Here is a 14,644-nt window from a genome sequence, read left to right as displayed (position 1 = left end):
TGTTAAGGGCTCCAAAGCGTGACCATTTTGGTGAAGTTCAACAAAAAAACGTCGTTAGATGCACCATTGTGAGTCAAATGTAGGATGTCTGTTATTGTTTGTGTGGGATATTATCCTTTTTTTTCTCCACCTGCATTCTGCGTACATCCACCTCTACTCTGCAGCTGATTGGATCTGGGCCCTGTGCTCCTCCTCAATGCAAAGAACCGCTTGACCAATTTCTGTGGCTCAGATATGAAAAAAATGGCCAACATTATGCATTGCTTTCATCGCAAGGAGTGCAATCCAAGGCATGGCTGGGATACATTTCGGATCATCACCATTCCAAAATGAAATGTTAGAAAGCACTATGTCTAAAAAAAAGTAAGTCCTTGAGCCATTCCTCTAATCTTTAGTCGAACTTTACCCCTGCAGTTACACATTTAAAGAAGTGATCTTGGGTTTGGTGCAAGGCTGGATTCAAGAAGACATGAGAGGTGACCTGGTGACCCTTTCCTTCTTTGGGTGTGTTGCACCGCACTATTCCTGAGGCTAATTCACTCCACGATAGATGTTTCATAGGGGCTTTCAGGCTCTTCTGCCCACACACATGGAGCCAAAACACAAACAATGAACCCCTTCACTTGTGAGGCGTTCTCCTAGTCCCCAGAGCTTTTCTCTCTTTATGTCTGAACACAGACTTCTTAAACTTCCATCCATGTCTTTTAACATTGCTTTGTTTAATACATTCTCCACACCTAATACCAATCAATTCTTAAGTAAATAAATAAGCTGTAATTTGTGATGCACGTCTGCTATTCTGAATATACATTACATATGTGAGCAAACCTTTTATTGCAAATTACATGAATTCAAGTTTAGCATGCCCTTGCTATGACAGCCTGTACTATAAACAAAGCACTCTGTCGATAAACATGAGAATAAGTGAAGAGCGGTCTCCACTCCAACAATTTGAATTGCATGTGGTATGATGTGGTATGCCTCTTTTGTTTGTTTGCAATTACTGTTTGATTAAATCTACAGCGGTACTTCAAATTGCCCTGCGGAGGAATACATTATAGCATACTCCAGGGAAAAGAAGAGAGGGTGGAATAGAGAGTATGATACTGTTTAAAAACCACAACACAAACAGATCCTACATTCACCATCGACGTATTGATGCACCAGGCTTCTAATTGATATCAAACAGCTTCAATTTACCCTCATTTATAATTCAATTTCATACTCAGTTATGAGTTCAAAAGGTTGAAAGGTGAAACAACAAACACACACAGATAAAATCCATTTGTCATACCGTTACTGCTGCTGGATGGAGGGCTGTTAGAAGACGTGCTGGAGGCTTTTTCTCCGGGCTGGGTAGTGGTGTCATCGTTTTGGATTGCAGGCACTAATCGAACCAGTGGCATCACCTCTTTCTCCTGCTCAGACAGACCTTCCTCTGGAGCCTGTAGTCCACTGGTGGGAGTCCTGGAGGATAAACTCCTGTGCTCCAGAATAGCATTGTCCATGCTGCCCTTGTTTCCACTTGGTCTCGGTATACTCAGGTTGCTACTGGATGCTTCCCCCTGTGTCTGGTTCTCCCCTTCTTTTACTTTAAGCACTGAAAGTCTCTTTTCCTCCACCTCTTTACCTGCTGTCAAATACCTAAAGGGCTTTACCAGAGTGTTCATAAACTCAGCCAACACACTGTTACTAGTCTGTGACTGGGGAGTGGAAGAAGCTATGGAGGATGACGTCGGGGTGTCAGATGAACCATAATAGCCACCATCTTCTTCTTCATGAGCAGACCCCCCATGGTTCTCCTGGTCTGGAAGGCTCATGGCGCTGCTACTCTTTGGGCCTTCAGACTCTTCCTGGCTCGCCTGTTTTTCATCCCAAACCTCCTCCGGTCTTAAATGGATGACAACGTGCTCTTCAGAGATCTCAGAGGAGTCGTTGTTCCCAGCAATGGAGCTGACTCCTGCGGTGTCCAAGTCAACCAGGCCAGTCCAGGTGGAGGTTTTGGATAAAGAGGCACTACGCTGGGCTTCAGTGACTGGAGAAATGGGCTCTGCTGCTGGGTCGGGTCCCTGGTACAAAGCCTGCGCCTCCACAGCCTGGACCCCCTCTGTGTGGTGGGCTGCAACACACAACAGTGACAGTTATTCACCTGATGTACTCCATCTGCTCATCTTTACCTCTCACCTCCCTGGCATTGCTTCTCAAACACTATTCAATTCAGAGCATGCTGCACGACGCTCGGCTGATAAAGTTGTACCACATGTGGCTCTGATTTTTCCTCCATAAAATCCAAACATTTTCAAATGAACAAACATGCATATATTGTGTTCAAAAGATTCTATCGACAATATTATTTGCATGAGCCATATTGATGCTATTAAGCAAAACATATTACCATTTTTATCTACTTTCAGCCTTCTGAAAGACAATTAGTTTTAAATATTAATGTAAATGTGCATAAAACTTTGGTGCAATGTCGAGGTTCATCTATCAACGTTTTGTTTGGACAAATGCACTGTGGCTTCCGCTCTCATGCTGTTATTGTATTTAAAATGATTGGGTTATGTAGATGTTTTTGTTCAGTGAAACTGCCATACGCTGAATTTGTGAGAGATGGAATTACCACCTTTATTTTCCTGTCTGAGAAAATACAAATGTCAAATATTACTCTGCTTCAATCAATAGAAGCCAGAAAAGCAAAATCAAGCAAAATCACAGGCGTGGTCATCTTCAAAATGCCAGGAAGCCACATACTGATGCTTGGGCAGTTCAATGGGTTGGAGACCACATTGGAGATATTTGAAAGCCCATTTGCTCTCATACAGATGCTAACAGATGCTCTATTTGTCAGCTTAACTAATTCCTATACTAACCCATCTATTTCTTCAACAGAGCCAAATCTGTAGTACTAATCAAATCAAATCAAGTTTTATTTATAAAGCACATTTATAAACGATTTTTGGTCGAGCCAAAGTGCTGTACATATAATAAAAATAGCCTACAGTTGAGACACTTTACAGCTAATACAATAAGCACAGATTGTTCAGAATATCAGTATGAGAAAAAACTACACCCTCTGTCCTTAGACCCTCATTGTACAAGGAAAAACTTCCGGAGAAAACCCACAGTTTAAAGGGAAAAAATGGGAGAAACCCTCAGGGAGAGCACAGAGGAGGGATCCCTCTCCCAAAACGGACAGACGTGCAATAGATGCCGTGTGTAAATTAAAGAGATAATAACTTTTACAGCGTAGGTAGTCCAAATGTTAGGAAATGCATGTTTCTATAATAAGAAGATGAATCTACGAAGATGTCAACTACAATCCTGTGGGAGCCTTCAGGGAGGCAGCATGACGAGACACAGGCAGGACCGCAGAGACAGGTTTAGCCACGACCCGAAGTCCACGACTTAACTAAGAGCGCAGACTCTGCTAAGGAAGGGAGGGGTCAGGTTGGTGTTAAAATAGTCTTTCAGGACTTTCTCCCCAGGAGAAACCATCAGTGTCCAGGGCCAACCAGAGTGACCTCAATATGTCATGTGACACTACGAAACTTTTTCTAAAACCAACCAAGGTTTGTTTTTTGCCTACATTAACTAATCGCAAACATTCTACGTCAACGCAAAAGTCTGCCGCCCCGGAGGAACGATGTCACTGTGGAAGAATGCTGTAAATAAACAACAACAGTGAACAGAATGTGCTGTGAAGTCGATCCAAGGAGAGGATGAAACTAACTTAGTTCAGTCTCAGTTGGCACATGATAAAACACAAGGTCAGGCACAGAGTCACTGCAAACCCCTGTTGGACTCATTCACATTCCTGCACTTGCTATCCATCTCTTCCTCTCTGTCCTCTTTCTGTTGTTTTCCCCCTCTGTCAGGCTTCACTAAACTCAACATACAGTACAAGCCTTCAAATCCATCAGGGGGGCTCCAAATGTCAGACAATCTCTTTGCAAGTACTTCATGTGTGACACAAACATGTCGCGCTAATTAAAAACCAGAATGGAAAGCAGGTCCCCAGACCCCTCTGTCGTTGCCATGGCAATTACCACAATGATGGTGCATCATCAATTTTATCAACACAGATTGCAGCGTTACCTCGGTAGCAGTAGGCGTCGTACAGAGCTGCGGTGTCGGGGAAGCCAGTGCGGTCGGGCTTGTTGTAGACGGTCCGAACGCCGGGCTCGTCTCCGCCGCAGTTCTTCCGCGGGACGTTGATGGGGTAGCGGGCGCTGCCGTCAGCGAGCCAGCCGGGGTCACACTGGTCCAGACCGGCCTGCCAGGAGAGGTACAGCTGCCCCACGGTGGCCAGCTGGGCTCCCAGGGAGTGGCAGTGGGTGGAGGCTGTGGCCAGACTCAACTTCTCCGTCACAGTGGAGTGGAAGACTTCACCTGGGAGGAGAAGAAGGAGAAGAGAGAAATGTGTTAGTGTGAGGCTGGAGGCATTTCAGCCCTCAGACTAACATCCAGTTTTAGTTTTGTGGTTTGTTTGGTTGTAAAACACTATGTAACAACATTCGAGTCTCTAGCTTTTTATATTATGTGTGTGCGCATGTTTCAAAGTGTCTGCTTTTAGTTTAAAGGAAGTAAGTTCCATCCGTTTACTTTTCCTCCTTATACAACTTTTCCAATGTAATAAGAGTTGGGAACTTGATGTGGTGAGATAAAAATTGCATTTGCTCAGCATAAGAATGCACTATTGTTCGGGTCAAAATAATTGAAAGAGAGTTATTTGAATTCAAAGCAGTTGCAAAGAAGCATCTAAGAGAAAGGCAAGTAGCAGAAGAAAGGAGAAGCTTAAGGGAAGGGTGGGGTTTGATGTGGATGAATGCAAAAATAAGGCCAGACAGAGAGAACTCAAGAGGACCACGATGTCTGTGCAGCACAAATTAAATGATATGATCAGAAGATCCACTGGCAGCTTGTGTTGAAAAAAATATGAGCTGGAGGAGTGGAAAGGGGGAATGAGGAGCGGAGAACTGATGAAGCTCAACTTGAGGATCCAGGAGATTTATGCCAAGAGGTGAAAAAATATGCAGCTGATTTGTTGAACTGAGATGGGGAGGTAAAGGGTGAAGAAGCAAACAACATGAAAGAAGAAAGAGGCAGAAGCATATTATCTGAGAAGAGATGTTTGAGGAGGAAGGCTAGAAGATGACGGAGATATTTATTGGAAGGAGAAAAGTTGCTAATTTATACTCGGTCAACGGCCAGTCATGCATTTTGTTTACATCTATTTAATTGTTATCCCCACATATTTGATCCTAATTAGACATTTGTTTAAAATTGTCATATTTAACGTATTAATTTGTTTGTTATGGCAGATAATTCAGTTACATTTATTTTTGTGCATACTGTATTACCAATACTATTTTTTACTACATTAAAAGTCATTTCCTACAGAAACCCAAACCATGCTGAAATATAATTGGATGTAGAGATATGTAAAGTCTGCTGTAAATGGTGGTAGAAGAAAACAGAGCTTTTAAATTAAACTTCTAGTGTTTTCTTTTCACAGAATAAGAGAGAAAACACCTGCTATGTATCATCTCGTAATTTGAGTTTGATTAAAGACAATTACGCGCTGATCGTTTCAATCAGGTTGTTTATCTCACTGAATTAAATTGTGAACTGCTGGATACAAAGTCAACAGGGGGTCATGCAATCTTCTTTGCTCAACATCTCAGTCACATACAGAAAATTCATATCTAAAAATGTACATCTTGTACCTCTTGTACCTTATGCTTAATAACAGTCCTGCTTTTACCACTTCATAACACATGACCCAGATAGACTGGTCCCTGCAGTGTGAGTTATTGGAGTTAAAAAATAACCTGCTGTACTTATGATTGTTCTTTTAAATATTGCAAATATGACAAATCATGTATTTCAGCCCCTCCACTGTTTTTAGAAAAAAAAATATATATATCTGAAGAGGAGCGAAAGCCAACCAGAAACTTCAGTTGCCCAATAGAATAACCCTAACGGATACATAGCGGAGTGAATGGGACAATACATGGAAAACACAGTCCTTATGTGGACAGTAATTACATGAAATATACATTGTCATCCTCCTTAACCAAAATTGGGTTTCAATACATAACAAATCAAAATGGTTTAGATTTAGAACCTTAATAGATCTGATTTTCATAATGGCTGTGCTCACCACGGATTTATATAGAGAACTGGATACAGCATTTGAGGATGGGGGCCAACAGACTTAGGCTAAAGCTACATGTGAAAGGTAAACCAGTTGGTGATCCATGATGTACGAGACGTGGAAATGAAGGACCAGCACTGTTCCTGATGTAAGAAAATATGCCACCCCTTTACCAGTTAGCATATGAGCTATCCTTTGCGTCTTACTTTAAAACAACTGCCTTTGGTGCTGCAAAAGTAAAGTTTAAAGGTCACCTATTATGCAAAATCCACTTTTTCATGTCTTTTATACATAAACATGTGTCCCCTCAGTGTAAAGAGATTCTGAAAGTTTCAGGAAAAAAGATTCGCTCACTTTTTGTCCTGATCCATTTATATAAAAACCTGTCTGAAAATGAGCTGATCAGATTTTGGCCACTTTGTGATGTCATAACGTTTTTTATATATCTGAGACCTATAATATATGCCTAAAAATAGTACAATAGGGGACCTTTAAGGATAACACAACTGACACACTCGTTGCATGTTTTGCCTAAATAAGGTTGTAACATGACATCTGGATTCAGTGTTGTCTACCTCTGTCTTACACAAACTCTTCTCTCACGCTGCCCTTTCTCTTCTCTGTGCTAACACAGTTGTGAGTCCTGGTCGCAGCGCTCTCTGCTTTGTGCACTCCTGCATGACTAAACCCACATTTATGGATGAAGCTCCTGACCCCTACCGTGAAGCTGCTTAGCAAAGCAGTAGACATCAAACAGCTCATCGGGTGACCTATCACCGTAGTTACGGACTCCAGGTGAGTCCTCGCGATCGCCATAGCAACCGGGCCGTGGCGACTGGATGGGATACCTGCAGAGAAATCCAAGTGAGGGGGACAGAGAAAGAGAGACAGAATAATTCAGCTTGGCAAAGAAAGAGCAGCCACACACAAACTTGTCTCCCCGGGGACGAGTCTGTGTTCACACGCATACACACATAATACAAATAAAAACTGAACGGCACTTTCATCATCTCCTGCTCTAAATGCAATGGGTTTAAGTATATCTTCCTCACAGATTACCAACATATTTTACCCCAAAGAAAGAAAAGGAAAAATATAAATATCCTCCTGAAACTGGATGTAATGCCAGAGTGAGTTATACAGTAACATTCATTGCTTGTCACAACAACCGCAGGATAACAATTGGAAAGCAATTCAATAAATACAGTATCCTGCTTCCTTTAATTATTCTGCCTGCAGTGTGGGTTTCACAGGAAAATTACCCTACCATTTTATTTAAAATCGTTTTTGGAATGTGTTTAATACTCTGGCAATTTCAGAATTCCAGTAACGCTACAGATAGAGAGAGAGGGAAAGGTAGGTAGAAGCTGGAAGTCAAGGAGAGGTTAAATTAATCCACCTTCAGTGGCTTGTGGGGCTGAGAAAACAGCGATCTATATTCAGGCTCCAACTGAGCAATTATTCCACAAGAACATTGATTCCAGCAGCACCAGGGCACAGGGAAAGAGGCTGATTAAAAGATTACACTGGGCATACAGGGACTTATGAAGTATAAGGAACAGACATATACACAGATGCACAAACACACACACATCAAATAAGACACACATGCCTGCACATAACTATAAAGCGACCTGTTTTCAGTAAAACAAGAGAACTAAGTCTTGTAGTTTCTCTGGCTTGGTGGCTGATGAAGCGATGCCTGATGTCTGTATTTTCTCCACCGTATTAATTGGACACTTCCCTTTTGGCTGATGTGCAGTCAGAGCCTCCTGGATTTGGACCAATTAGATAACTCCCGAGTGAAAACAACAGGAGCGTAGGACGGAACGAGAGGAAGAAAGAAGGAAGCTGTGCCCCAGGAAGGTTGTGAAAAAAGTGTCAGGAAGACAACAGTCAATCTGCTTGGCGACTGGAGCAACAGAAATTAAAATGTAGAAGTGGAGAGCAGCTCTGACTGATGATGGTGAGGGACTTTATGGACACTGGCAGGCTGAGGCACACGCAGACGCCTGACTGACAGCTCAGAGGGGGCAGATGTAGTTAACTGCATTTACAGTGTGCAAACAAGCAATTAGAGCCAATTATTTTGCACAGCTTTGTGTTTATAGAAAAAGATCAAAATGGCATGCATGCTTTGTTCTCTGTTTTGAGACATATCTTGAGCAGCAGAGTGCATTTATTTTTGTTACAATGTTTGATCATGTGGCGAATTATCGAAAATATAAGGCTGAAATGGAGATTTTAAAATAGCAGCCTGGTCGAGTAAACAAGAGCTGTCAGCAAACCTTGTTACTTTGAGCCTAAGATGGCTAATTGCTATGTAGAGCAGGGTATTCAGATGCAGCTGCATTGTAAGTGATTATCAGGGACTATAGACGTTGTGTTCTGCCCACGGATCGCATCATTTGTTGTTAGCACTAAAGAAAGAAAGGAGTCATTTCACAGCATTTTGAAATTGTAGAGGCCAACATTTCTTCCGGACTTAAAATTGTTTTCAATGACGGCAGTAGAGAGACACTGATCTGCATTGCAGTTGTAACCATAGTGACAGTAAAGTTTGTCCTCTCAGTTATTCCAACAAAATGAAGCTTTTAGACCTGACACTGTGGAGGAATGCAAAGTCAGTAGCCTATACTGTATATATTTCCAGTCTTTATACTTTTTTCAAATTTTTCTCATTTTCTTATAACTTAATATTTCATCATTGCGTTTAAGAAGAAAAATGCGAACCTTTATTCATCCCCAGTTGTTCACTCAGATGTTATTACACTAAGTACAGTACACACACACACACTCAATACAGAACCTATACACAGTAGGTTTAAAAACATTGTTGTGTGGCGAGGCGACCCTTCGTTTCCAAGCTTCTCAAGGTTCCCTACAGACTGAGCCACTGCACCACCAATATGTAAGCACTATATATACTAAAGCAAATTCCTTGTACGTGTCAACTAACGTGGCAAATAAATCAGTTTCTGATTCTGAACTCACCGCACAGTCTGGTCAGACAGCCAGCCTGCATCACAGTTGTCGTATCCATCAGCAAAGGTAGCCTGCAGCTGTCCTGGTGTTGCGATGACTGCTGAGTTCTCCACGCACACTCTCTTGGCGTCAGCAAAGGACAGGGCGTAGCGGTCATGAGGGGCCCGGTAGTGAAATACAACACCTGTAACAAAGAGATACACCATGTGATAACCAGTAGGGAGGATGCTCCAGAAAAGTATTTGCGAGAATTTATGACCTGCAACCTCTGGGTCCCCGTAATATTTATGAACTACAACCTTGAAGCACTAAAACATGACGATTTACACGCTCACATGGAGCCTTCCAGACATACACATCATGCACTGACAATGTCCCTTCTGTGTAAGAGGAAAAGAAGCATTCAAGGTTCAGCAACCTGTGTACGGGAGTCTCATTTGCATCTGACAGTCGGTCGGCTTATCACTAGAGAAAAGAGATGTTGCCCATGGATACAGCGTATGACAAACAGTGTTGATGTTTATTTTTCTGCTTCAACAGTACACACACAATGTCACCCTTTCTGCCAGCAAAGACAGCCACCGCACTCATGATGGAAAGACAAAGAAGGCAAAGATAGAAACAGAGAAACGCTGCATTCAATGAGATGCATATAGTGGATTCATCGCATATTGAACCACAGAGACAATATACAAAGGTGAGAGGGAGACAGGAATACAAATAAGTGAGGGGAAAAATTGGAAGGGAAAAGAAAATCAACTGGGAACAAAGTGAGATACGATTCCTTTAGCTGTGAAAGGGTCATATATTCCACTTAAATGGGAAGGGAATAGCTTTAGAAGTGTCCATCTAACGTTCCCTCACCTCCCACCTTTGCCTGTCATTCACACAGTGCTGTTCCCCCGAGGAACATCCAGTGACTTGAAAGCCAGAGGCCGTCTGGCTGCTAACACAGATCCTTTATCTTCGCTGGCTTTGTATGGGAGAGTGACAGAGATTCCTGCGAGATGGAAGCCTGCATGGCAATTCGAGCATTAGCACTCCAGGCTTTGGCCGTAGAAAAGCAAGCAGGCCCATGTGTGTTTGTGTCACACACAGCCGGAGACAGTTTCCTCAATGCCAAAAGTCTATCTAGCCATTGTGTCGTCTTGGTCTTATTCTTCTCTTCACAAAAATGTGGAGCACACTGTAAATCCTGTGTTTTTTCCTCGGTTTCTTTTCTCATTTTCCATCCTTTCTCCTTGGAGGCTGTGTCCAAACAGAGATGCTAACTCGCTGGGTAATACGTACACAAGAGATGGACAAATTGGTTTGCTGTCGGCTTGGAAAAACCCCAGACCTATTCCACATGAGGGTTGAATGCCCAATACTTCATGCCTCTATTTTTACCCTCTGCATTTTTACACATCCACACAGTCTCCAGAGAACAGGAAGGCACCACTTGTGGGTTGGCCCTGTGCTTTATGACTGCATGTTGCCCCATATTATAGCACCGTTGAGCAGGTGTCCCTCGGTAATATTATTTAGAACACTACACTGCATTATACAGCGCAGCAATTACTTTGTTTGAATTCAAAATGTAATTCGAATAATTCTCACGTTTTGTGTGTGAAAGTTGCTAATTATTAACTTTAATGATACTATAGTATTTCTCCATTTTTCAAAAGCACATGAACCTGTTTTTGGACAGATTTGTAGTAACGTTGTCAAAACTCTGATAATGCGGCAGTGAGGACATCTGCTGTCAACTATTATGATGCATAACTTCCTAAAACATGGTCTAACATTAAAGAGCCCAAAAAAGAAAAGAAAAAAGGTAACATAAACACTAAGGGCAGACTTAAAATCGGTTCATATTTAAATCTGCATACACTGAGTATGATACGATTTTGTTCAAGTTGTGGTACTAATTACAGGTTTCTCTAATGTATTAACAACAGTATGAATAGTAACACATGGTTAGGGATCTACACATGTGTATGCAAACTATAGACTGAATATACTGTATTCATGAGATGAATGTCTCTGAAACAGTTTAGGTTTCAAAGATATACATTGCTATCTGATGAGGAAGTTGTTCAAACAATTATAATATGCTCATATTCTATCTATTGTCCTGACAGCAGGTAAAAGTGGGCATCCATAGCCCACCTAAAACAATGTCGGGACACAGCCAATTGACCAGTCAATATGTGCCAAGAGAAAGAAATAAAATGGAGACTAAACAAGGAATGAGTAAGAGCGAGGCAGCAGGGGAGAAATTAAGAAAAAAGATGGCAAGAGAGGAAGGACATCTCATCGGGGCTTAGGCAGGCACGCACAAATTACTCTATGAGAAGAGCACTGTGGATTAATATGATATTGATATAGCTGAGCAGCATCAATACCTGCTAATTAATACGTTAAGCACTCAGTAGAATTAGAGTGAGGACGGCTGTGGTCTGCCATGTAGCGTGACTGCCAATTAAGACTAAGCCCTGGAGATGGCTACTCCTCGCCAGCTATGTAATTGGTTTCTCTCTGAAGGAGTGGTTTTCATACGGTGTTAATCGATTGGCTAAGATGGGGAGGATGCACTGGTCTCCCATGCATTGTGACCGGGGTCTTGCCCACTAAATGCATACTGCTCCTATGGAGAAAGATGAAGTGCTCTGCTAGCTTGCAAAAACAGGACAGCATCCTTGTTAATTATAAAGACATTGTGGCCTGTAAACACACACACACACACACAGACATTCCCATACACATAAACATGTTTTCATATATTGGATATATAGTGGAAGCTATCCTTGTTACTCTCAAAGACTGTAACAGAAAAGGGCTACTTGGCCTATGAGCAGATGTTAGCAACACTAGCATGGGTTTGAAGATGAGGAAGAAAAGTGCACAGTGGATAATGCATCGTGTGATTCCCTGTGGTCATTATGCTAAAAGATTATTATTAAAAATAGTGACCTGGAAAGAATCTGACAAAAGCTCAGCAGCTAATATACCCAGAAAAAAGTAATTATTGTTCTCCTCCAGTGAGCTACTGCGTGCCAGTCTGGAAATTCCACAAACGCCTGTGTCCTGGATACAGATATTACTGTGAATGGTCTATTTAGTTAAGACCAGCGAGAGTCATTCTGAGCGGTCAGAGTAACACCATTTGACAATAGCATACACTGCTGGGTTCCTAGCATTTGGCTTTCAGTGCATGAACAGCACCTGAGTGACCAAGGTCAATGATGTTTAATGTGTTCGGGTTCCCTCACCTCTCCACATCATCAGACATTGTACGCTGACAGTACACAACCCTGGGTGTAATGGCTGTATTAGCCTGACACGAAAAACAGGGTCATTATTATTCATAGTGGTAGACATTGAGAGCTATGGGGGGGCTGCGCTCCACCAAAGAGAGGAGTGTTGATTTGAGACAATTATTTGTGTGGGTGAAAACATGGACAAAACTAAGAGGGAAATAAACTCTGATAATGACTGTGTATATAACCACTCATCACTTGATGATACTATAACATTTGAAGAGAAATGATACTGAATCACAGAAATAATGAGGATTGTAAGGTAATTAGCAGATTCTTGCTTGCTCTTTCCCTCTAGTTATTCCAATAACAGTTTAGTGGTGAGACTGTCCAGTGTAAATTTGACATAAAAACACATTATAATATGTTGAAACAAGACCAGCTATGGGTGCCTACTTGCTAAGTAATGACAGAAAGCTGATTACACTTTCATTAACCCAGAACCCATCGGCCCAAATGTTAAAGACTGGACTAGTGATAGCTTTCTCCCCATAGGAATATTTAACATTCTCTCTATTAAAAGGCACATTACAGTAAGTCTCCTAAATGTACTTCAAACTTGTAGCTGGGGTTTAATTTTAACAATATCATATATAGTCATGGTTATGTTGGTTTATTTGCAATGCACCGCTCTCCTTTCAGTAAAATGTAAACCTTTAAATTATTTGGTATTTGGTCATTACCACAAGAGTTATTGAGCGCAGAAAATGTAACGCTTTATGACCTGTAGACAGATTTAATAGTTGTTTTGGATTCTCTGATTCATGTAGCTAAAGAAAACGTGCTGGAAAGTTAGCAAGAGTACTAGCTTGGAGCTAGGCCCCTTAACGGTACTTATTGCATGTTTCATGAGTTATCCAGGTCCTTGAGGTAGATTTGATATCATAACATTAGGCAGATATCCTGAAGTTTGTTAAATGTGACAAGCTTACAGCTAGCTTTTCTCTATCTTGACATACAGTAAACCACTCCATGTGTGACTTCAATTTAAAGCGGCTTCCTTTATCAGAAAGAAAATGTATTTACCTGTGACCTCCAGGGGAACTGTGTCCTGCTCATCGTTGATGCCCACCACGACCTCGCAGCGGTACAGGCCCGAGTCGCTGGAGCGCAGCCCTGACAGAGCAAGACTGGCATTGTAGCGGTTCTCATTGTAACCAGGCAACATCACACGACCCTGAAAGGCCTTCTTCACCTGCAGGGAGAGAGAGAGGGGAGTAAGAATGAGACCACTTCACACAAAATATTTCCCGCATGCCCGCCTTGAGTGTTTACTTTACCTTGACCACATTGTCTTTAGCCACCAGGACCGATTGTTCCTTCTGGAGGCCGTCGGAGCCTCTCTGGCCCCAGACCTTGGTCCACTTGATCCGGGGGGGCTCATGGGATGAACTGGCCCCGGGGCGCAGGGTGAAGAGGCAGGGGAGGAGAACAGTTTTGGACATCTCCTCGCTAATGGTCTGATGGGTCACCTTCCGCATATTCACCATGGTGTCTGCGTCGGTTACGCCTGACAAGAGAAAAAACAAAAGAATCAATCAATGCCGTCTTGTAAATTAAGCCACTTGACGTTGCTTCTCATTACACTGAGAAGTCGTGAGTTAATTGCTTTTTGATGGAGAAAACATGCTCTCCTTCAAGGTTCCTTTGTTCTATCCGATCCTCCTGGTTGTGGAGTAAAGGGGACAGAACAGAGGCTCACTGTGGCGCTCTGCTTATCGGACATTGATCCAACAAACCATTACTGGGCTACCTGAACAGTGGGAGGCAGGGCAGGACCGTGGAGGAGGATATCAAAAGTCCTTTCATAAGCCATACATCAAACCTGGAAGTGCATTATGGGATGGATCAATACCAACCCCCTGTTTGCAGCTCAAAGCACCACCCCCATCATAAAGATAAATATTACTTTCATCAAAACAACTGATGATAGAGAGAAACATCGTCATTATAAATACATTCAGAGTGCGGTTTCGTTTAAAAAAGCTCTGGGATCAGACATTTCTTTCAGTAAAATGTTCCACTGCATTTTCCTTTGTTGTCATTTCTTCCAATTTACACTGACGGATTCACATTATACATTATCATCATAACCTACCCTAATCCTGTGTCACCTTGGCTGAAAAGACAGCGGTGGCTCATTTACATTAGAGAGGGGGGATGTGAATTTCCCTCAGTAAAAACAGTGATACAGGTT

At 42.2% G+C, this 14,644-nt stretch overlaps 1 protein-coding gene across 1 annotated transcript in view; it reads right to left on the bottom strand.

Moving 5' to 3' along the window:
- Window positions 1-13,952, bottom strand: part of LOC104966594 (neurocan core protein-like) — a 72,569-nt gene extending 58,617 nt beyond the window's left edge. The window contains exons 1-6 of the mRNA XM_010795781.1: window positions 13,728-13,952; window positions 13,474-13,642; window positions 9,155-9,329; window positions 6,881-7,008; window positions 4,099-4,392; window positions 1,295-2,119 (exon numbers count right to left, since the gene is read on the bottom strand). Of these exons, the coding sequence (XP_010794083.1) occupies window positions 1,295-2,119; window positions 4,099-4,392; window positions 6,881-7,008; window positions 9,155-9,329; window positions 13,474-13,642; window positions 13,728-13,937 (1,801 nt within the window). The 5' untranslated portion in view covers window positions 13,938-13,952. The remainder of the gene's footprint in view (window positions 1-1,294; window positions 2,120-4,098; window positions 4,393-6,880; window positions 7,009-9,154; window positions 9,330-13,473; window positions 13,643-13,727) is intronic.
- Window positions 13,953-14,644: the final 692 nt, after the last annotated feature.

Source organism: Notothenia coriiceps, unplaced genomic scaffold (assembly GCF_000735185.1).
Source record: "Notothenia coriiceps isolate Sejong01 unplaced genomic scaffold, NC01 NC01_scaffold00037246, whole genome shotgun sequence".
Taxonomy (NCBI): Eukaryota; Metazoa; Chordata; class Actinopteri; order Perciformes; family Nototheniidae; genus Notothenia; species Notothenia coriiceps.
This window is presented reverse-complemented; position numbering and strand designations above follow the sequence as displayed.